The sequence below is a fragment of the Bombus vancouverensis genome, chromosome 9 (assembly GCF_051014615.1).
Source record: "Bombus vancouverensis nearcticus chromosome 9, iyBomVanc1_principal, whole genome shotgun sequence".
In the NCBI taxonomy this organism is placed as follows: Eukaryota; Metazoa; Arthropoda; class Insecta; order Hymenoptera; family Apidae; genus Bombus; species Bombus vancouverensis.
In genome coordinates, this window is record NC_134919.1 from 13,060,090 (window position 1) to 13,084,843 (window position 24,754).

General features: G+C 36.3%; 1 protein-coding gene across 3 annotated transcripts in view; it reads left to right on the forward strand.

The window, feature by feature from the left end:
* Window positions 1-24,754, forward strand: part of NLG-4 (neuroligin 4) — a 261,998-nt gene that overhangs the window by 163,729 nt on the left and 73,515 nt on the right. For all 3 annotated transcript variants that reach the window (XM_033345629.2, XM_076621322.1, XM_033345630.2), the window contains exon 8: window positions 288-542. In XM_033345629.2, the coding sequence (XP_033201520.1) occupies window positions 288-542 (255 nt within the window). The remainder of the gene's footprint in view (window positions 1-287; window positions 543-24,754) is intronic.

Here is a 24,754-nt window from a genome sequence, read left to right on the forward strand (position 1 = left end):
GCAACAAATGTAGAATGCGTTTCGCAAAGGCTTTCGAATACGATACTGCATTTTTTTACCATTCATAAAAGTCGTTGGTAATTTTTGTATATTATAAACGAAATGCAAGGAGAGGGCTTCCCAACTGTGTTTAGCTTTTACATAGAAGATATCTTTTTGACTGCGATTATAATTTGAAATGTTGCTGTGCCGCAAATGCAATAGAATACTAATGTATTAATTTTAAAATCAACGACGTTCTAATTTTACATCCTTTTTCATATTATTACTATTGGTTGATGAATCAGGTGGTGAATGAATACACCGATTGGGAACGTACGGTGCAGCATCCAGTGAATACGAAGGACGCCTGTGTCCAAGCACTAAGCGACGCTCAGTTCGTGGCGCCATTAGTGCAAACTGGCGACCTATTTACTCTAAGACACACGAAGAAACCGAATAATCCTCATATCGCACCGATTCCGGAAAGCGAGAAGGAACCGCTGCCTAAAACCTACTTCTACGTGTTCGATTATCAGATGAAGGATGGAGACTATCCTCAGGTAAGTGGTTAATATTTTATGCTTTCGATAACTTTCGACAAGCTGTGGTAAAATGCACAGGGGATTAAAGAAAACGCGTATAGGTATAAGAGACAAACAGGTATAGACTTATACAGGTATTAATTGTTTGTACGCCTTTTTTTCGATCGGCGAATGCCATAAGAAAATGTGGAATCAAACAGGCTGAGAAATTCATTCGCTAAATTGAGACGAAACTAAATAGTAAAGAGCTTATTGTCTTTTGCTATTGAAATCTCATTTAATTCACCTTTGTTAGAGAATACTTCTTGTTTCGTGCTATCCGCGAATTATCGATAACGGCTCGATAAGCCATTCATATTCACATACGCATATACGATCATAAACTATTTAACATGGTATTATAAAGCGCACAACTTTAGGAGATAATTAGATTCGAAACGCATCTGCGCTCGCGCACTTCCTTTCCATATCGTGGATAAATTAAACCCGCGTAACACCATTAATAACTCGATTGCTACGACCGAACTATACGCGCTGTTCATATCTTGCGATTTACCTGGTGCTCGATAAATTTTCAACTGATCCAATAAAATTATGGTCGAAATATTTTCTCGCGAAATTAAAATTAAATTAAAATTTAATTAAAATGTCGTAAAAAAAAGTATTAAAATATCTGTATATAAGTTGAAGAGATAAATAGGTTTGGCATTGTATATTCACTTTGCATTTCGTAGCTCGAGATGAAACTACAAGGCGCCATTGCGATCATCATGCTGTTGTGTAACTTACGTCGCTTCAAAATTTAATATGCCACGCCTCGGCGTTGCTTCGCGAAAGAATCTGGCAAATTATCTAGCGAGCTCATTCGTTTCATTCCTCAAGATATGAAAAAAGTTCTCGTTCTATCGTAGTAGTCGCAGACATAAGATAAAGCATAGAGATGGCGACGATGAACGATGAAACGATTTCACATGCTATGTTTCACCGTTATATGTTTGTGGTAGTGAAATTTCGCTGTTTGAAATGACAGTTGTGAAAATTAAGCTTTTGTTTGTTGTTTGTGGTTGCTAGATTTTCGACAGCTTATATCGAGTACTAAAGAACGTATGAACGAAGCTTCAATCTAACGTACCCTCGCAATTAATTTGCGATATTAAGGACATATAATTAAATCAGTGTGCAACCATTGTAAACTCGAGTACAATTTATAAGCAAACCATTTTTAATTAACAATGTGTTCAACGGAATTAATTTCCATTTGTTTGTCGCACGCCCGACGTTTCTCTCAATTGTTGAAAAAACTGGAATTATGATAGAACACAGTGCGCAGTCACTGCAGTGATAATGATTTAATTTATATTTTGTTCAATTGTCTCTTGTGTCATTTGCTTTTCGCGCGAAGGGGAATGGAATGTGTACATTATGTATAATTAATAATTTAAACAAACGATAAATGTTAATTTTCTAAAAATTCCTTTTATTCCTTTTATCTATATGAATGAAAATCAATGATTCCATCTTATGTTGCGTACATCTCTAAAATGTTTATTTCGTTAACATTCCTTAGCACGATCTAATGGCGTTTAACGTGCTCCAGCAGCTCGAAGAGCCACGAGATACGTGTTCTTTGTTTAATAAATTAATTTTCGTCTAATGAGATTTAATTAATTCCGACTTAAATTAATAAATTCGTTGACAAAATTGCTCGTTTCTTCTTAATAAATTTCTTTTCACGAGCATCTAATTACCACTGAAAGTAATTATGAATTACGATACGATGTCAGTTAATATCAGTGAAAACATTTTATTCGGCCATTTCGATTTTCAATTTTCTCTTTTCCTTTTCGTTCGTTTTATCTTACGCATCAGTAATTAAGTCAGATAATATTATTTTATCTCTCTAGAAATTGTATCTCAAATTACTTTTAATCGTAAAAGCGAGCGCTGAAAAAGGAACTCACATTCGTTCAAGCTACACGTATGAAAGAAGGGTTGGGAAAGTAAATACTGTACCAACGGTTTTCCTCTTGTATCGGCAAGTGGCAGATTGGAGTGCTGACCAAAATGTTGCCATTATACGATCTTTTTTTTTTGTATTTTCTGCAATCATTGATTTATTAAATGAAAATATCTCGATATAATATGATGTTTCTAAATTCGAGCGAAAGACATAAATATCGTATTAAAATGTTATAGGTAAAATGATAAAAGAAATACTATGAATCATAGGCAGATAGCGTAGCTTGTTCTCCAACAAATTATTTTTCTGTTTCTTCCACTCTTTCTCTACTGAATTTTATATCCATGGACAAGTAGACGGAGGTACATAACGGACGATGCCGGCGAATGCGTTTATTAAAGTGAAACTTAATTTAGCCGACTGTAACGCAAAAGATATCTGACATCCGGTAAATCATTCGCTACGAGTGACTGTTGCAATTTCCGATTTAACGTCGACTCCTATTCTGGATGACCGTGTCAGTGTTTCACAGAAGTAAGATATCGACGTTTGAACGATCTTGAATAGAAAATATTGCCAGATCAATAATGCGGTACCGTAGAATCCGAACTGGATCGACTTTGGACCCATTGTCGCATATGTTCGTATGAGTTGAGATTTTCGTTACTTTCCCTTCTTTTTTTTTTTTTTTTTTTTTTGTTGCAATTATTTCATTGAAGGAAACTTGGAATGTCTTCCTATCTTTTAAAACTAAAAGTAGCGTAAAATTTTCATTGAGTCGCGGAAGATCGTGTTCGATTTCGTTCATAGATCGTTTGTTGATCAAAAGAGAAAATAGGCACGCGAGATAGATCCAGCACGGTCTCCCTTTTGAGATACGGGTCAGATTTATAACGGGTTGGTAACGAATTTTACCGTGGCAAAGATTTGCAGCGATGCGGTGATAAGATTAGCGATTGATAAACGGCTAGGCTCCATACATTTCTGCAACAGCAGCACCGGGAGTTTTTGCGTTCGCGCCGGCGCCATGTACCAGCTTTCGTAATACCTGCAAAATTGTCGGCTCGATACATTTACGCTCGGTGCAATCATTTATTATTTCGAACGTGTACACTCAAATAAAAGCGCTGTTTAAACGGTACCGAGAGACGAACGTATATTCTCGTAAATACCGTAAATGAATCGGACGAATCGATTGTTTTTAAGTTACTGAAGCTGTGCTGTTTGTTTAACAAAAACTAATTGAATTCTGCCGGGTTCCACATTTTTGTCGCACGCACCTTTCTAGGTTGGACTTGATAAAATCATTTGCGGAAGTGTTCAAACAAGGGTCGGACTGTTTCGACGATTCTTTTATTTCGTATTTATAATTTTATTATATCACGTTTGACGCGATATACTTAAAATTATTTATGATTAGGTAAGAATCGCCTTAGCGTTAAACTCATGCAGTAGAATAAGCGTCTGACTACGAACTTCGGATTGGATCCTTTCATTTATATATGAATAATTCCGTTAATTGCATTTCCATGAAAACAATTTTCCCAAATTGTGAAAAAGTACTAAAAGTTATTTCACAAGTACTAAAAAAAATTATCGATAGAAGAAAAAGATATAAATTATATCTGTCCCGTTATAATTTCCGCAACTGTATCGTCATTACGACAGCGGTTGAGGAACACGACAAAACGTGCTTTGAAAACGTGAATGATACATGGGGTATAAGAAGGTGACAAATTGAGTGCAACATTTCACAATGGCGAGGGAAAGAAAAAGGAAGAGATAAAAAGAGAGAGAGGACGAATATATTTACGTCTGATAAGGAGAGAGATACGAGTTTTCTCCGTTCGTGTCCATCAACCGGCGAATAGATATGCAAAAGCACCATGACTGGGTACGCGGAGACGTGAATCGCCGAAATGACAAGTTCGTTCTCGCTTTTCACTGGCGTTAATTTGTCAAAAAGGCGCGAACATCGAGCGCATCTTAAGCATTCTGCTGCATATTATACGCGTCGACGTTAACAGTTGCGCAACCGTTGTTTGAATTGTTACATCCGCAGTACTCTGTGCATGAATCAGCAACGCGAAACGCAAATATCTCTGCATATAAACTGCAAAGTTTGTTGATTGCGCTTCATCGTTCAATCGTTAATCAGCAACGCGCGTATTTCTCCTGGAATCAAATGGAAGTCGTGCTATATCGAAATTGTTCGTTTATTTGGAAAAGTTATACAGAAGTCCTTTATGATGATGTAATGATCACAATGTGTTCATACAAATTATTGAAGGGGAAGTGAAAATTTTATAAAAGAGAGGTAGAAGGATTTGCATGAAACTTATGCGATAAAGTTAGATCACTAGCATGAATATCGAGAGAAATAATTTAAACTCTCAAACCATAACTCTCGCACATTTGCTGCACGAATGTACAACATGAATTAAACGATGGTATTAGTATTGAACAGCAAATTTTCCATACGCTCGCAGAAAGTATCGCAATCTAATCCCATGGCTCGTACGTAATATTCGACGCAACGGACTAGCCGCTCATAAAATCTGCAGTTCCAATTTACCAAGATGTCTTTGCTCGAGAAACTGCCTGAGGCGTCGTTGGACAGCCGTTTGAATCTATGCTTGAAATAGTCCCAGGAGATATCATTAATTTGTCGATATTTATGATCGATCAAATTTTTCATATTTACGCGAGAATTGCATGCAAAATCCAGTCGATGGCAGCGAAATATATCGTCACGATCAAAATAACATGCAAAGCAAAATTGGATAAAAGTACTTTTGATGGAAGAAAGTATTCTCCTTCAAGTAGAATAACGGTTCTGTAGATTTCATTACAGAATAATACTACGTTTACGCTGATGTTATCAAGGTGACGGCGTCTATGCTGGAAAACAGCAAGAGTGCAATCGCAACATTTACAAAATCATAACGAAAGAATGTCATAAATCAGGATGAAATTGAAAACAGAAAATTTATGTTCGTGCGTACATGAATTCAGAGAGCGATAAAGCATTGAAATTTAGCGAATACGAATAAATGAGATGCTAAAGTTTTGTGAAATGAAACAGATTATGCTGAAGGGGAACATGGAATGATGTATTGCGGAATAAATGAGGTACTCGAATGTTGGAGCGTGAGATAGTGACGTTACGGAATTAATGAACTAGAATTTACGAAGCGTCAATGTCTCGTTAGTCTTCGCTCTGTCGTGTTGTAATATTGCAGTTGCATAAAACACTCGAATGTACAAACCATATGAATACGCACAGTAATTCGAATGCGATACTAACTTACGTCATTAACATCAAATAGTTCAAACACGGATCATTTACGTGAAATTATTGTCTCTTAAGGCTATATATCTTAGAAACGTAATAAGTTAGCTGTATGTGAAAACGTCGAAAATTTTTTGAGTGGAAGATATATGAAAAGCAATTGTCATCTTACAGATAATATAAAGGATACCAAATCTTCATAATAATTACCTCGATTCTGGTTTGGATCGCGTGCCTTAAAAAATTCTCTTTACCTCCCTTTTTATTTCATTTCGTTATGACATTTTAAATCGCAGCATTTGACCGTACAGATTAATGAGTGACAGTTAACCCATTGACCGACATTTTTCTGTGGAAATCGTAGTAAAAGTAGGGATAGTAAAAATATGCAGATTCCATGTTTGTCAGTGACCAATAGATAGGTAGCATGTTTGCGATAGGTCAGTGGCGATGTACGAGCGTGAGGTGCAGGAATACGACAAGAATAACGATAACGTAACAGTCGGAACTTTAAGTTTTTTTGTTTAACGATATTTCGAAGATCAGAAATCTGACTAAAGTGAAACACGAAGTTGAAACAGAAAGAAAACGGTGTCAATTTCACTTAACGTAAATAATTGATCGATTAAAGTTGTGTGACTTCAACACGCCTGTCTTATTTAACACTGTTGCGTTCTTTGGATCATTTTAGAACCAATCGTGTCTTTTTATTGTCAACGAATTTCTTTTATGCACGTGTGTGAAATTTCATTTCACAATGTTAAAAATTTTGTTGCTGGTTGAAACAAGAGCGTGATTGAAATATAAAAATTCGGGACCGCAGCATATTTAACCCTGTGGAAGTGCGGTTGATGACAACTGTATACAGAATCTTCTTCTCTATCGTGAAGAAGAAATAAGGGTGATGGTAAATGGTGTGAACAGCAAGACATAGAAGCCCTTACGCAGTACTTACACTTGGTCCCATTCTTGCCAAAGTTCTAGCACAAATAGCCTAATGTTCGCCTAACGTAAGATTTTATACTCTACATTCCCTTTCCCGACTATACGTCCGTTTTACTTTAATGAAGTACATACTTCTTCTGACTAAATATGAACAGGTTCAGGTTAATTTTGCTAATTACACTTTACGAAATGTAACAGATTTGTTAAATAACTATATTACGTATAAATTTCTAAATTGCGTATATTAACATATATGTATATTAAACGCAGACACGAAATACAAGGCTAATTTAACAGTTGAAGTTTCTAAAGAGAAAAAGAAAAATAAAAGACCATACGTGCGAAAGGAGTTGGTAATTGGAACATCATATCTTCGATTTTAGAATGAAACAGTGAGTTCCGAAAAAGTTCATCGCATCTCGGAATTTACACGAGATAACAAATGAAGCTTAACACGTTTCCTACAGTTTTTCACTTTTGGCTTGTAATTTCTCAGTTGTTTATTTAATAATATAACCTGCTATTGCCAACGTTCATAACACAATTTCAACCGTAACTATGTAAACGAAAAAATATTTTCTAAACTTTCTGTCTCTAGCCTACTTACTAGAAAGGCTCAAGGCTGAAAAATCATGGAAGTTTTATTTAATTTCTCTCGTTTAATGGAATGACGTTCCTATAGTGCCGTTGTGTTGTTGGCCAGAGAGATACGTAATTAAGTGAGCGTACTCTAATCCTTAGTCGACTTTTAACGCTCATAGTTGGTGCATCTAACACGTAGACTGCTCTAGTCTTTATTAAATTCCACTCCAAGAAGGTGTCAAAACTATTATCTTGTTTCTTACTTTGTATTTAAATTCAACAATGTAAAGTTTATTATATCAGCATCAATTAATTGAAATCCGAGCAGCAGGAACGATTACAAGAGGAAAATTATAGGATTAAATTGATTAATGGTTGTAATACACGTGACTACACGAAAAGTCTGTTTCATCATTAATGTTACAGTATGAAATATACGTATTCGTTTTACGATAATTGCATCGTGCAAGAACGACTGGCTATTTGTATTAATTTCGTTTATAAAAGACTCTTAAATGAATATTAATGCGAACGACAAAAGCAAGTGAGATGGACATGATAATTCTGTATTCACGATTAAACATTATGAATGCTGCGCACTGACCCGTGATTGTGTGGAAATGACTGTCACGATCAGTCGTATCGTTTGATTTATCGATCATCGATACTTTTTGATAGCTCTTCCTGAATAAGAATTCAATTTTACAGAAACATTATTCTATTCTATAAGAACTGCGGAATACACGTATGTGCAACGGGACTTATAATACGAAATGTGATATAAAGATAATAACTTTCGTTTGTTTTGGAGTCACATTTACAATGTGTAATTATAGCAGCATGTAACTTACAGTCGAAACTCAAAGAAAGTTAATACAGTTATTTCAGCGATAAACGAATTATGTGCCCCACTTTCATCCACAACAGTATATTACAAATTATTCATCCCGTTTATAACGTAGCTCGGTTATTGTAATTGCATGCAATATACTGTATACATACAGTCACGAACGAAAGTATTCCAGCGCTTTTTAAAACAGAGTAACTTTTCTAAAATTGGATCAAACGACTCGAATCTTTTTTCCCCCGGAGTTAGAAGTATTAGTTTAGCAAATGACTCGTAACAAAGTTTTGAACAAATTGAAATTGATCGGAATCGCGAAAAAACAGTAAAGGTCACCTTTTACAGCGTTTTTATTTGAGCCTGTAATGAAAATGTAAAAAGCACGCTTTGAGGATTTATGTTAGTTTCAAATTATATTAAAATCGATAAATGTTGCTGTAAGCTACAAACGGTTAAAAATGATAAAAATCGCAGTTTTTTGCGACTTTCGATCTATAACTGTAATAAATTTACATTTTTATTCATCTTTCGATGCCTGTTGCTTGTTTCTGCATACACCGATTTCGACGAAATTTTCATCATGTATACAATTAACATAAATGTATAAAGTGTACTTTTTAAATTTTCATTTCAGGCTCAGATAAAAATGTTGTAAAAGGTGGCCTTCACTGTTTTTTTTTCGCAATTCCGATCAATTTCAATTTGTTCGAAACTTTTTTTACACGTCATTCAATAAACTAATCCTTCTAACTTCTAAAAAAAAAAAAAAAATTGCAACCGTTTGGTCCAATTTTAAAAAAGTTATTCTGTTTTAAAGAGTATGCCAATACTTTTGTTCGTGTTATATATATATGCATATGCGAACAAGATTACCATTTGGTTTCCATTATCATGTCGAGTACAGGCTGAAAGTCTAAAGTTTTTAAAAGTCGTTAAAGAAACTGTGTCACAAAATATATACATTCACGTTACATATACATATACAGGATGAGCCAATAAAAAGTACTGTCTGAAATCTAAAATAGCTCGTTACCTATTGGTTTTATCGAAAAACGTCTTGAATGAATTATATTGCACTTCGAGGGACTCGTCGAATGGATGCAATTATATTTTCTATTATTTTATATTTTCTGAGACCTTTTTGTAGAGAATGTCTGGCTGGATCGACTAATGCTATAAAAAATATACAATACCATTTTAAAAAGCGAAAGGTCACCTTGATACCTAAGAAAATATAAGATGTACAAGAATAAAATTGCATCCATCCGATGATTCCCTTGAAATGTAACATAATTTGTTTAAAACGTTCTCTCGATAAAACCAGCAGGTAACCAGTTATTTTAGATAATACTCTTTATTCGCTCACTCTGTATAATGATGCATAATACCTATAAAGTAAGGACATAATATCACGTAGTTTATATGGTTACCTATATTTATGGTTTATAAAGTAAAAAAAGAAATTATTACTTGTTAAATGTTTAAAATTGGAAATTGCCTCGTAAAATTTGTGTAAATATATTAGTTATTCAAACCAATTGTGAAAAGAACTGCACGAAGAAGAAAGTTTCATAAAAATTCTATTTTTATGGAGTTGTTAAAAAAAAATACTATGTTATATGAACAATTCGATTACAGTACAATTGATCAAATTTGAACACCGTGAGAGGTGCGACACGAAGCATGAATAAAAAAAGAAAAAAAATATATAGGTACGTGTAAACGCAGCATTTGCACAGCGAAATCAGTTTACAATGTTTCATCAACCGAATAAACGAACTGGATTGCAGCTATCAATCGCACTTCAATGAAACGGATCAGAAATAACATTTCGCTAAGATTAATGCAATTTCCAGGCATGATATCTTCTATACTTTCTTTATATTAACTACAATACTTTTTAATTATACAAATCAATTTTATTATAATTTCCCAATTATCGAAATGAAAAATTTACTGTTCTTTGTAATTAAAAAATTGTATGAATATTGAATGCAATTTTTGTTAATCAGCCTCCAAATTCAAATACGTATAGACAAACAAAACTTTTGTTATTTGTTGAAATTGTTATAGCCATCTTTGGAGATAGGTTTTTCTAACTTCGTTATACGAGAATACTTCGTGTCGCCTTATTAACCAATCGATGATAGTACAGATAGTTCACTTCCGGCAGCAGCGCGTGCATGAACTTTAAAAGTATGCAAATCACGTCCTTTCTGTGTTGTAAAAAATACGTAAACTTTATGACCTCATTTGCTGTAAAAGAAACTGCACATATAAAATCTTGAAAAAATGTTCATTCACTGAAAGAAACCAGATTGAATCTTTTCTTTATAATATGCAAATTTTTATCAATTGCAAAGTTTCGTTGGCGCTAGACAGTCCTCGATACTGTCGCATTATCGAGATACAAGTGCAACGATGAAAACGATAATACCGGTTTCATACCATCAGACGTTTAATTGGTGTCAATTAAAACAGTGATAGCGAATCCCCGTAACAAAGTAACAATGTCTTCTTCCGGTAGTGTGAATCCGCGCATCTCGTAGAACACGCACAGTACACACGATAATCGCGTACTACGAACGCAACAAGCATTGTGGTTACGAAATACAACACGGTGCGTGACAAAATCGTACGGTATCAGTGTAGAACGCGTACAATTAGGACGTAATTACAGTTACGCAATATCCTCGGTTTAATTAGTCCACGGTATCGAGCTGCTACAACTATACTTCACTATTCTGTTTACGACAATTCACGATAGCGTGAAGATCATTTCGCTGGATGAACGATCACATTCAATTTCCCCTTGGTTATTCTTGTATAGAATATATAAATACGAAGTAGGAGAATCCAATTTGTACCATCTTTAATGAAAATTGTTTTCATTTAATTAGCTGTTGGTAACTTAATTGATGTCAAGATATTTTCAAGTTTTTTAGATTTATGTTAAGTTTCTTTTTATAAAGTGGCTTACCATCGTGTACATTTCGTTAGGTATTTTCTATATACGTCCTATAGTGTATGTCTATGCATAAGGAATAGCAACGACTTTTGGCTCTTCACTGGAGCCGAATACCAGTATCCACAGTAGCTGAATGTTTGAATCCGAAAAACAAGGAATTCATTAAATTGTTCTTGATGAACCTATCGAAAAGCCATCGCCTTGCATTTCGATAAGCTTGAAATATGTCATCAAGTTTGAACAGCTTTTCTCTATATATAGAATGGGTGCCCTATTTTAGTTCTCGAGCTACACTAAAGTATGTTTGGTATCATATATGCATCTTCTCTCTATATTTTACACAAAATTGTATATTAGACAATTTTACTGATGGGGCACACACCATATGAGGACAACTCGACATTTCTCTGTTTTTTAACGCCACTTTTTACTTAACGATTTAAATCGCCCATTTATACAGCTCTAAGCGACCCGGTTACGTGGGCTGGAATTCTTATTATCATGTACATTGATATAGATATTAGATAGATATTGGATATTAATAGATAGATATTAACACGCCCCGTTAAAATTTATAGGAAGATAACACATCGATAGTACACTTCATGCGATATCTACCGAACATACCTTTATATACAGGGTGGTTGGTAACTGGTGGTACAAGCGGAAAGGGGGTGATTCTACGCGAAAAAAGAAATCGAAAATATAGGTATCCATTACACGTATGGGAAAAATTATTCATAATAATGATCTTGACGACAAATTTCACGTATTTTAATCGACGTCGGTGAGAAGGTAGCTTTTCGATAGATCGATCTTGCTCTTTTGCTTAACAAATTCGTGGAAAATAAAGATTTTCTAATTAGTAAAGAAATTAATAAGTCTAGTTTATATCGGCCATACGAAAAATACGACCAACAAAGATCAAAAGCGAGCGATAGTATCTGATAATGATAGTCTCGTAGAAGTCCATTTCAGTCAAAATACGACTGAGAGATCGGCTGTTGCTGGCCGGTCGAAAAATATTTTCCTCGAGTTTTTCGTTGCCCTCGTAGACGCTTATTATAATCGAGATACATAAGATAAATATGGATTGCGCGGTGCACGTAACACCTTGAATTCCCCGTTATTCTCCTCGGCTAGGCAATATACGCCGGGTTATTATACTTTTACCACGAACACCAGTCGTAGGAGATTGGTACACGTGTTGGTTACAGTGTCGACGGTAGGGAGAAATTTTTATGAAAACGCCAGCCATAGAATTTACCATAATTTTATTCTCCCCTCGTGTGTGCGATTAAGTCTTCTCTTACAAATCGATTTGCTGCTACACGGTATAATTATGTTTCTCTGCGGACAGTTGTCGCCTGTTTGACAGCTACTGTAAGGTTGTGTATTTTTTCTTGAAAAATGAATTTCGCGATATAAAGTTTCTTCGGATGGTAATGTATTTCTTTGCATGCATTGGTCATTGTGATTTCGGAATGTGAACAACTTTGAAAAACAAAATTTTTTGTTGATTGAATTTTAGATTATTTGTTATTACTAGTAAGGATCGGGTATTAGTATTCAAGTATTATTAATTATACGAATGCAATTAATGTCGTTCGTATTAATAAGACGCTTCTGAATATTTCTTGTTTTAGTACATGATTAAATTGGTACTAAAGTTACCCAGTAATACATGTAATGGGTCACTGGTGGTCTATGTGCTATGGTACGTGTTAAATTACGCCAATTCTATATTCAATATTACAAAATTATTGCTGTTCCCAGAGCACAGCGGGTTTTTGCAAAGAATGAATGTATACTGAAGTATGACGTGTAACACACAGCTGACTATATTTACGTTATTGTATGGTTGTAATATTAACTATTGGTGAAATATGCACAATATTTTATTGAAATGTAAATACCTGTTTTTGCTATTTGCGGTTTCGGGAATATGTTATAAATTATAGAACATAAAGCCATATATTTTTCCAATACTTTTGATCCATTATATACATATTTAATGAATTGGCAGAATTCTCCTAATGCAGTATTTTATTTATTCACATGCCATGTGAACCATTCATCGAAATTTCAATATATTACAATCTACATTCTAAAACTTTTATTTCCGCTATTATACTTAAACTGAGGTATACTATTTACGTAATTACGGTCACTTATTTTTTTCCCCATAGAGAGTTCTCTGTTTCATTTCAAAGCGTTTGGTGTCTATTGTCGCGCGTTTTATTGACAGTGGATCTGTCATGCAATATGTACACTACATGAAGCGCAATTGTTTTGATTCACAGTTGAAATGCTTTTTTATAAAGTTTCATCGCCCAGTCGAATGTTAGCTACGATACGAAGCGTACAGAATGCAGCGTCCACTATATTCATAGAAATATTGTGTTGTTTTTGTTATGGAAGTATAGTTTCTGCTAGATACTGTATTTCGTTGTTCAGTATTATTGCAGGACAGCTGACGCTGTCGAAATCTTAAGCGACGTAATCCATAGTAACTCGTTTCATGTGTAGTGCTGTTTAGAAAAATTCAATAATTATATCTTATCATTTTTTGAGTAGGTTTCTGGTATCTTGTTGTTGCAACTAATATTTATAACATTAATCTCAACTATGTAAGATGTGAAAAATTACTGTCGAGTCGGTGAATGTGAATAATAATTATTATCCAAGGTATAACCACTGATGCACGAAATAATTGTGTTTAAAAAATACTTTGATATTGTACGTACCGAAAGTTGAAAAAAAGAAGAAATTTAAAGATTTGCAGAATATCGTGAGAGATAATGTTATAAAAGCGAAAATCAATTGAACACGAGAATTTCAACTGGTCTTTTCAAACGACCTCACAACTGCTTGCTTTATAAGAGATTCGAAATATAATATTATGGTTATTGTTCAATCACACGATAAATTGAAATCAATCGCGTATTCGTCGACGGGAAAGAGACTTTATGTCGGTTATTTTTTGTCGAACAATGAATAGCGAATGCTTGCAACACGCGTAACCCTGCAGCCATGTTTCGCGTGGCTTTTTGTGAGTCGAGGACTCGTAATAATTTGCTGTCACTGCGGACGAGTAACTTTGTTTCCGTTTCGCTTTGCCATTATTTTCACGAAGCTCTGGCAGTTTGTTTAAACTTTCGCCCAGATGAAATATTCGCGGATTATTTACCAAATAAGTTACTATACACTTGTTGCAGTTTCTGAATGTTTCGATATCGATTTCCTCTTGTATTTTTTACGCCTGTCATAAGCATAGATAAAAATCAACACTCTCGCATTAAAAAAAAGCCAACCAGACTTCGAGAAAATAGTATTTCCAATCAAGAAATTTCAAACATTTATGGTATATTAAGCCGCTCAGAGAAGCGTTACGCGTCACGGTATACAGCGAATGTCCAATCAGAATCCCTTTTCATTATCGAAATATCAGTTGGTCTAATGATCCACAGGCTGATGACTTCGCAGGATCGTGTCCATGCTTAATAATTGAAATATCAACGGACGAGTGAATCTCCCTGATGCGAGACCGCGAGGCGGAATTGCGCGTGTGACTCGTCGAGAGACAACGCAGGCCCGGTCGACGGCCTCCAGATACCTGCCGACCGAACGATTCCAAGCTTTGATATGGGATTACTACAAACGAACTTACGTGTACAGACTGGATGAAGTAAACTTTGAAATGAGTTTAAAACTCTGCATCGTTAAACGAACAGGCAACAGACTGTTATTTTCCGGAGATAGGATGGAAAATAAAGAAATGGATGCGGCAGGTATACGTTCGCAATATAGCTGGATATTAATCTTGGGAAATTAAATTTGCGTTTGCGCGTCTCCCGTAGGAGAACAAACGAACTCTTGACTTAATCGCGTGCTGCGACTGTGGCAATCGGCGTTGATCGATTTTATGTCGACTTAACGCAAAATGATGTTAGATTAACAGTCGTTGCAGATACTCGATATTGTAAAGCAAGGTGTCTGGCCTTTAACAGGGCATTGTTGCCTGAAAGTTTCGTATGCCTTACACGATCACCGTTTATTTCTATATTACTTCTATATATCTGTTTTAAGAGCACAAATGGAAATAACGAATAAAGAGGAGAAGAATAAATCTGAAAGTAATGGAAATGGTGAAGTTTGTTATTTAACAGGATATATTTAGTCTGGCATTGTTTTAGTACCGTCAGAATTGCATTGATTCCGATATTGATTGCCACACAGCCGCGATTCACTCATCAAAATTGTAAGAGTATTTATATTGCAGATGAAATTATAGGTAAAAGTCATGCATAATTATACGCGCTCTGGGTAAATAACTGGAATGTCGGTGTATCATTATTGCCAATCATGAATATCCGTTATGAGAAACATACCTCCGGGAAATGTCTAGATTTATCGAAAGACTAACTTGTAAATGATTACAACAATAATTATAATATTAATTACTGGCGTCTAATATTTACTTACTGGTTCATAATTCCGAGCGCTTCTTCAGTTTGTGTCATATGAAATCGAATGAAGAATTATATCGAATTGAAAATTTTTATTCTCAAAGAAATAGATGAGGATAATAGATTGGTAGCGGAAATCTGTTTTTCGCAGTTACTTACATTTTACGACGACTTACACTATAATATACCATGAGTTATGGCATTAATATCATCACTAATTACCATAGATGTTAAGTAAGACAGATATTTAAACGATATTAGAACAATTTAGCTAAAAAATCTTAAATTGAACGTTGCTGAAACCGTGTCCTGGGACTGCCTGTATATAGCATTAGAAACAAACTCTGTGTTTTCGTTTCTCCTCTTTGATTGCATTCATTGTATCACGATGACGATTCTGGCGATTTTTTGGGTAGAAATAATTGGTATGTCGAAACAGTGTTTTTCACGTCCAATATACGATACATTCTCACGAAATGCTCTTGGAAAAAATTTATTGGTCCTTTATAGCAACGACATTCCGTCGATTTCGCCAGGATTCGTTGGAATTTCATTTGGCCGGTCGATTCAACGTGATTTGATTCGAGCTTACACGGTTTTTCTCTTTGTTCAAATTGGAACCGAGTGGATCGCTTTCCCTTCAATTGCGCGCATTACCTGCCGTTTCAATAGCATCGAGCATAAATTTACGCTTTCCAGTGTGCTATATCCACAATGAAATTTACGAATGGGAACTAAAAAATGCATTCGAAAAAAATGTTTCCAAACGAGAAAAAAGTACCGAGTTGCCTAACGAACTTCGATGAACTTCTGAATGCAGAAAACAAAAGCCAAAATACTTTCTTCCTCGTACATTTCGGCTATAGATCGACGATATCAATAAGAAGGGTTTGGCAAATCTTCCGAAACGGTCTTCCAGTCGAATTTCGTTTCTGTTACAAAATAAATGGGCTCCATTCGCAACGTCAATTTTCACTTTAGCCGTGGATTACAAGTCTTTTCCCGGAGAACTCTCGCCAATTCGACGCAGGAACTTTCCCTGCGAGCTCCAAATTTTCTGACCAAGGATAACTTTTCTCGTGGTTTTCTTTCCACGACCAATCACTTTGAGAAACTCTCACATCACCTTCTGATAGCGATTATCGCGGCCGCGATGAGAAAACTCGAAAACGATCTCGTTCAGGAGATAAATAATTCGCCGTTCTATTTTGTTCTTTCTTTCTCATATAAAAGCAACGTACGTATAATGTACATTCATTTCATTATCTTAATTGTTTCATGCATATTTTATTTTGAATAGTCAATTTTATTATATTTAAGAGAATGTTTAACGGATGTTATAACGTAATAGTATTTGTGGGCTAAACAGATAGAGTGTGAATAAGTAAACAAGAGAGAACTCTAATGAATTAAAAGTAATTACTGTCGATATTTGGCTTCTTGTAGATAATGTTAAAATGTTATAAAATAATCAGGTTATAACCGGGCTATTCTGTACATAATGCGCTTACAAAATGTAACTCCCGTGTGTGAGATAATGGAACTGCTTCGCCATTTAATTCAATAAACGGCCAACTAATTGGATCTCATTGGTAGAAGGGGCCCCATTACACGACTTACAGGATAACATTTCAATTAATGTCTATCATGTTCCTATTGCAATGAGTATCCAAAAGAGAGGTAGGCGATATTGTAATAGCACGTGATAAACTTGCAGGCCACTCGTGCGATGATTGCAATTTCATTCTCTAACTCGAAACTCTATATTCTTACAAATAGCTAAAGAAGATATCGCTACTACGAAACATCAAGAAAGCGTAAAGCACTCGACATCTGCATGTGATCAAATGTTCAATTTGTCGTAGATCGAAAACATGTTTGACGGTGGACTTCGTAAAAATATTCCATATCATATATTAACGTTAACTGATTCAGGACCAAGGGAAAGGGTAAAACACACTTCCGGATAATGAAACAAAGCGAAACAAGGAGAAAGCGACATTCAGCGAACCTAAGCTTCTCAAACAGTTTTGCTCGCGCGTAGATGTTTCTTGCGGGACTGACTCAAGATTTTCTTTGACAATTAAATGCGATAACACGCTTCGCTAGGTTGAGAAGCGTATGAACCGTCTTGGAAAATCCTATTACCCTTTTCGGTACATCTATTCCCGTGCACATCGCGAGACACGCTCTAACGTTTCGAAGCTTGTTTGTAATTTGAATGTTTGCCAGGTATCGGTGTAAAGTGACTTGAAATGTTGTCTAAATCTCGATAATTGCTTTGGGCTTTGATAAGCCCTTGTATTACGCGTTCTTTACACAAACTGTAAAGATTAAAACAACACGTACATAGCCTCTTAGCTAAACAAGAAAACCGACCTGTTCCTCACCGAATATTTCAGCCATAAAGCGATCGAAAGCCGCTAAAATTCATGAGCCAACAGTTTGGTTGAAAAAAAGGCGATGTTGGGTCGCGACGATCAAACAGAGGCAACTCCAAATAACCATCAATTTCGCAGGACTTCAATAACTATCAATTTCGCGCGTAAGGTTCGCAAGGCTGTCTCTGAAATGACAGATGCAAACTAACTGGCCCGGGGCAGTGCAAAACGGAAATATGAGATAGGTGGTCGCATGAGTTCCAGAAATGGAGAGAGGAACAAATATGAACGCTACTGACATTACGCGTTCGGTTCGTATTTGTTTGCTTTCTCTTCTTGCGAACGTGCTCACGGCCGATATATCATTTCGTCGCCGCCACTGAAACTCGCGAGAGAGCACGTTAAATCGGTTTTGCATAAAAGAAATATTTGCTCCGGTTCTCCACGCTGCGAGATACATTTCTCCAAGGGGGAACATCGTTTGGAAAGGATGCGACGATCTTCATTGTGTGAAACTGGCCTCTATTCAACGAGTGTGACAGAAATGTCATTGTACGTGGAAATCTTTTAATGGATCGTAAAATGTGCATTTTTGTAAATCTTTGGATTTTATGTAGGTTCTCTCTTCCAGAGTAAGAATTCCTGTAGAAAAGATGGAAACAGCTAGATACATACATATATAGGGTGATGTAACTAAAACAAGTCATCTGAATATCTCGGTTGTTATCGGTGATAGAAACAGATATGTCGAACCAAATTTACACGTGGTGTGAAGGAGCGTGTAATTCGATGTAAATAGTTTCTTATTAGCGTAGACGTCATATGAAAGTCAACTTCGTTTTTTTCAATGGAATAATGAAGATTTTCACGTTCCATCTAGATCCGTCCATCTATGATTTGTGTAACGATTTGTGTATCACGACGCCGTGCAAGTTTCATCTGATATATTTTTTTTTTCTATCACCAATAACAGCCGAGATATTCAGATGACCTGTTTTACGTGCCTCACCCTGTATAAAGCAACATTCTACGCTCAGTCGACTTTCCAAACACGGCAATGCTACGCTAGCGTAGTGGTATCGCATTAAAATTTCTTTCTTGGACAGAAGAGGAAACTTTTTCGTGGTATAGATCACGAGACGTACAAGTTTCAAATAATCTTGGGAAAAAGCAATGGAACGAGTGTACGACTATATCTAGTTTGTCTCCGAATTCTCGAAGAAGATTCGGATTCCTTCTCGCTTTTCTGCGTGAAATTTCTTTTTTCTTTTCTTTTCCTTTTTAACTTGAAATAAGATCTCGCCTTAGAGCCTGGAGTATCAGATCGGTCGCGAGCAAATGAATTTCTTCGATTCCTCGTGAAAGCCGCAGGCGATTCCGTTCTCGATTTCTTCTTTCGATTCCATTTTTGGTTGGCACGTGATCGATGACGTTACAATGACGAAAATATTCCTTCGAGAAACTTCATTATCAGAACTGTGGCGAGGAATCGAGAAAATGTTAGAAATGAGAGGGAAACGAATCATTATTTAATTAAAACTATCCAAGACGAAATTGTACGGAAGATTTTACCGCTGTTTCATCCGTTCTTTGACTCATTCGACCATCTGGAGGCATTCCTTCATGCTCTTACCAAGCTTGAAATTGATTCCTCGTTAGATTAATTGAAGAGGATATCAAGCGTCACTGAGTGATTTAGAATGAAGACACGTTCGAGTTTCATAGATGTAAGTTAGTCGGATTTCATGATACAATAGTTGATATCCGTTCTACAAGAATAATCAGAAAATATCGTGACGAAGGGAATTTGTCGTTTCTTCGTTAAGATTCGTATTTTCAATATGAGCAATAAATAATATCTACTGATATCTAATAATAGACTCGATGAGCTGTACTTCCCCGATGGTTTCTCGATAAAAATTTCACTCTATAACAAATTACGAATTAGCAGTGACGTTTCATTTGCACGTTGCAATTTCCAACGGCAACGTGGCCGAGAACGTAATACTGTAGATCGACAACGATAATCCCAGCAGAAAGGAACGCGAGAAAATGAGATTCGTTTGAACCGCCAGTGAGTTGGGTTTTCCACCTGCATTATTTGGAGACTAACATACCTGTTGCTGTGTAAAGCGCATGCATAATCGGTCTACGGTGCATATATTTCATGAAAACAAATTACTTCGCTACGTTCCACAATCCTCTGCACAAAGCATAAGCCGCTTTGCGATAGCCTTAAAACTGTTTCCTGATAATCGTAAACTTGAAGATGGATGTTTCGTTGCTCGTGTATGCGGTTACTCGTCGTCGTGTGTGACATGTTCATTCGTATCGTCGTAATTATTAAAACGAAGACGTAAACACGCGGAGTAGATATATACAACGATATATATGAATATTAAATTCATAATAAATGTATACAGGCGGAAAATGAACGGAAGAGGAGGGTAACGGAAAAGGGATTTACGATTCATTTATCCACCGGAAGACGAAACAAAATTGCAAGAGGCGGAACGAAGCCAAGGGATGCGAAGGCAATACTAAGTAAATCGGATGTCGCGAGTTCGTTTCGAGTTTCATGGCGAATCGCCAATGAAATCGAATCACCGGACTCGATCATACGTTCGAGAACGAGGCTATGAGCTCTTGTAATAGCCACTTACGGCAACCTTTCGTTCGTCTGTCGTATACGTGCAGCACGTGGCCATTTCCTCTTTCATTCACCTTATAAGCCGCTAGATTAAATGACTTTAAGACTTTCTCTCCTTAAACATCGAAAGAAAAATCCATTAATTTTTTGCCGCAACTTTTTATCACAAATCACGAATTCTGCTTTAAGAAAAATACTATACGATTCTACATTTGTATGGGGTAAGAAAAGGTTCAGCGGTTCAGAACGCTATATACAAAATACTACAGATGTCTGTACATTAAATTAAGCTGAAATTGGGAAAAAGAAATTGTAGAAAAATTTGAGTGTATAACGTTTTAATAAAGATTTCACGGGACAAGGAAATGCTTGTAAAATGGGAATTTGGTATAAAATATAACGTACTTGCGAAGATTAAATGTCATCGACGTTTCAGAACGAATACGAAATCAACGTGAGTAATTTTACATAAAGATTATCGTTCGTTTTTTCACGTTTTAATCAAATGAATTAATGTTTCAGATTGATTAATCAATTCGATTAATTCTAACCGTTTCTATTTAGCGCGAGCCATGCGGAAAAGGAGTAAGTAGTAAATTGATTTTAAATAACACACGACTGCAAGCACGATCGGTCAATTTACTGTTGACGAATTGAAACAATAGCTGGAATTAAATTTTTCCGTCGTTTTATGAAATTAAGTTTTTCCGGGCAAAAATGAACATCGACAATTTCAAAACAATTTACTCGAATCATATTTCGTCAATATATTTCCGTATATTTAATCAATATTTCGTACATGTATAATACAGAATTGGCATATCTAACTATGAAGATTCCAGTTATGAAATTGCTGTGATCGATAGAAGAAAAATCGTGTGGAATTGCAAAGCTAATTGGAGCAGGTCTATAATTAAATACATCTTCCAAAGACTTTACAACGGCGTAAAATGGAAATGGGATCTAAAACAGTGTTTAGAATTAGACAGTTTAATGCTGCAATTACCTGGCAACGCATTCCTAAGCAAGAAGCGTCGTTCCAGCAGAATTGCATTCTAAATGCCGCGTCGTAAGTTGCAAGAACATACGGGCCGTGTGCTACATACAGCTACAATCGACCTTGCGATGTTTTACACTTTGAATAAGAACGCCGTTTGTTAATTACCCCTCGAACTAGAAACTTGAGCTTCGGCGAAAACTTGAAAGCGCGTAAAGTTTACCATCGAAACGATCGAGCCGATTGCTCCATTCGTTATTCCGATTATCTATCTCTCTTTTTTGAAAAGATAACTACTCGCGATAATAAGTTGAACGTTTCTTTCAAACCGAACAATTGTAATGTTTAGTGTACTATCGAAACCGCTCGTTATGAGAAACTTCCACGTTTCGGGGTCTAAGCCAAGCTAAAAATTTGCATATTCAGCCACAAAAATGGGTCAACTAAGCTGGATTAGAATAGAGAACAAAACGGGAAATTCAACCTGGGCAATACGCTGCATAAATCCATAAAAAAATTCGCTTTTGCGAGGAAATAGCAACGTATAACTATAGTATCCACCAAGGAAGGTAGCTTTGTAAGCAACACGCGCATCCGTTGGAATGTCTGTAAAACGCTCGATAAGTAGCAGCTCGCAGCTCTTTAGCGAAACAGAACGAGAACGCGGTGAACGATAATGGCTGACTTTGCTCGGATTACTCCTTTGGAAGCGTGTAATGGACACTGATCAGTTAAGCCTGCTGGCATCCGATTATGCGAGACTTTAATGCGTCGACGAACGGGCAGCTTTCCCGAAGAAAACGAGCAGGGTAATGATCGAAACGAGAAAGCGGTATTCACGTTCCCTAGGCTGGTCCGTGTTAAAGTTAATTTGCACTTTGATTAGGACAGAATTTGCATTTCTTTCTGTATGTTAAAATCGTCTATATCGAAGCGATGTCGACATACCTTTACTGGATTTTGAATTTAAAAGTAAACCCATGTCATGAAAGATATTAGAGATGGAGTTTGACAAACATAATTTTATTAACATACGAATCATTAGAAGAAAGTTCAGATCTACGATCGAATAACGTTAGTTTCTTTCGCATCAGAAAGCGTGAATAACGAAAAACAGTCAGCTTCTTGAAACAGCTGAAACAAAAATGCGTAGGCAATGCAGAAGTTCACTATGCTACACAAAGGTTAAGAAAGATCATCTAACAATAGTAACTTTCGCCTCTTTCGAATTTTCATGAAAAGAAATCCCCTAGTCGTTAAACAATTCTCGTTCAGCGACGCTCTCGTGATTCGGTAGCGCGACTTTACCCGACTGCCAATTTCCCCCGCATTTTCTAGCCGCTTCAGCAACGAGGTTTCCTATTGCACGGCATAGTACGAGCGCGTTGACCCGCGCTCGCACCGCCACGGATTTAAATTTAAATGGAAAAGTCCGGACACAGCACCGCTCGTACCGGTTTTTCAATTGGCCCACCGCGAGACGCCTTCAATTTTGCGAAAAGCCAGATAGGTACGCCATTCGAAGGAAGGATCTCGCCTTCTTCGTGAACTACGACTTGAAAGATTGAAACTGTTCGAGCTGTTTGTTGTTCGCGGCTTCTGCGCCGTTTTCTGCAAGATTAGTTCGGTATTACGCGACGAAGATGATCGTCGCTGAATTAAATTCCTGTAGGAAAGAATTCAGGAGAATGATAACGTAAGAAAGATCTGTGTAATACGCGGAAGGAAGGGATTTGTCGCAGATGATCTTTTCTTCGCCGTTGACGATCTCCAAAGTAATGAAGCGTCTATTATGGGGAACTGTGGAACGATGGCTGCTGACTGAAGACATTTCCTCGTCCAAATTTAATCATCGATGATGGCGAAGTTGCTTTATAGTTAAAGGTTATTGAAGTTACAAAAATGTCTAGCTGCTAACTTCGAATAAAAAACAAATTAAATGAATTAAAAAAGGACGAAATACAGAAAAGCTATAGAGAAATGCTAAGAGATACGCGAGAGAGAGATAAATGGTGTACAATATTTTCAAGTATTTCCATGACAAGGCTGAACGTTGTTGAATTCAATAAATTGTCATTTCGTGAAATTGTTTGTCATCAGAGTACCTTTGTTCCGCTAGAAGAGGGTGAGAACTTTGTCCCTTTACGCGGATTTCACAGAATCTTTCAGCGGTTGTAGAGGTTTTTCGGTTGTTTTAAAAGCTCTCGAATTGTTTGGAACAGTTTTATCCTTCTAGGAGAGGTTATTTCTGGAAAATGGAAAGTTATTCGGTTGTCGTAGCCTGCCTTAGAGACTTCGAAGGGTTCAGCGACTTTTCACCGAAATGCTTTACGGCAAAGATGAAGGACTATCACGTTAATGATTTACAATAGCAAAACGTTTCGAAAGGTTTCGACAAAACGATGTTTCCGGTAACAATCGTAACCAAGAGTGAGAAGGTAACGAGCTTAAGGAAATCCCATGTCTCTCGACTGTCTGAACACGGCGTCACGAAAAGGGTAATGATCCACAAAATGGAGATCGAAGCTGTTCCAACGGAAACTCGGACGGCGAAAGAGGAAGAAGAAATTCAATCGAATGGAGAAACACGAAAGCTCAACGTACCATTAAAGGATAGTCTTCGCGGGCGACAAAACTTGGTTGACCTGAAAACCCCGACTCAAGAAGAAAAGCGGGAAGATCTTTCGGGAATTTGCGATATCGTGAGAGTCATCGAATGGCGTGAAACATTCTAGGAGTCAAATATCAGAAAAATTTGACGAACGTGTATGATCATATTGATGAAAGTCAGGATTCGAACATATAATTCAATATCGGATATTCTCTAATAAATTTAATTAAATCTCGAACCAGTATAATTAGTCTATGAAAGATTTTACGGTTGATGAATTTTAATGAGCTGTTCATTCTTTTACCTTAATTTATTTTCCATCTTTATTTAATTAACTTCTTCGATGAAACGCTAGAAAAGTGAAGAGCTTTTAATACCAATGCAGCATTTAAGCGATAATATCTTTCTCAAATTTATATCGATGATGTAGGAATCGGATTTTCGTGAATCGTGACGTCGTCTGGAACAAAGAGTCGTCAGAAAATCCGTTATAAGGGAATTATTAAAGATCGCCAACCATCGTGACCCAGA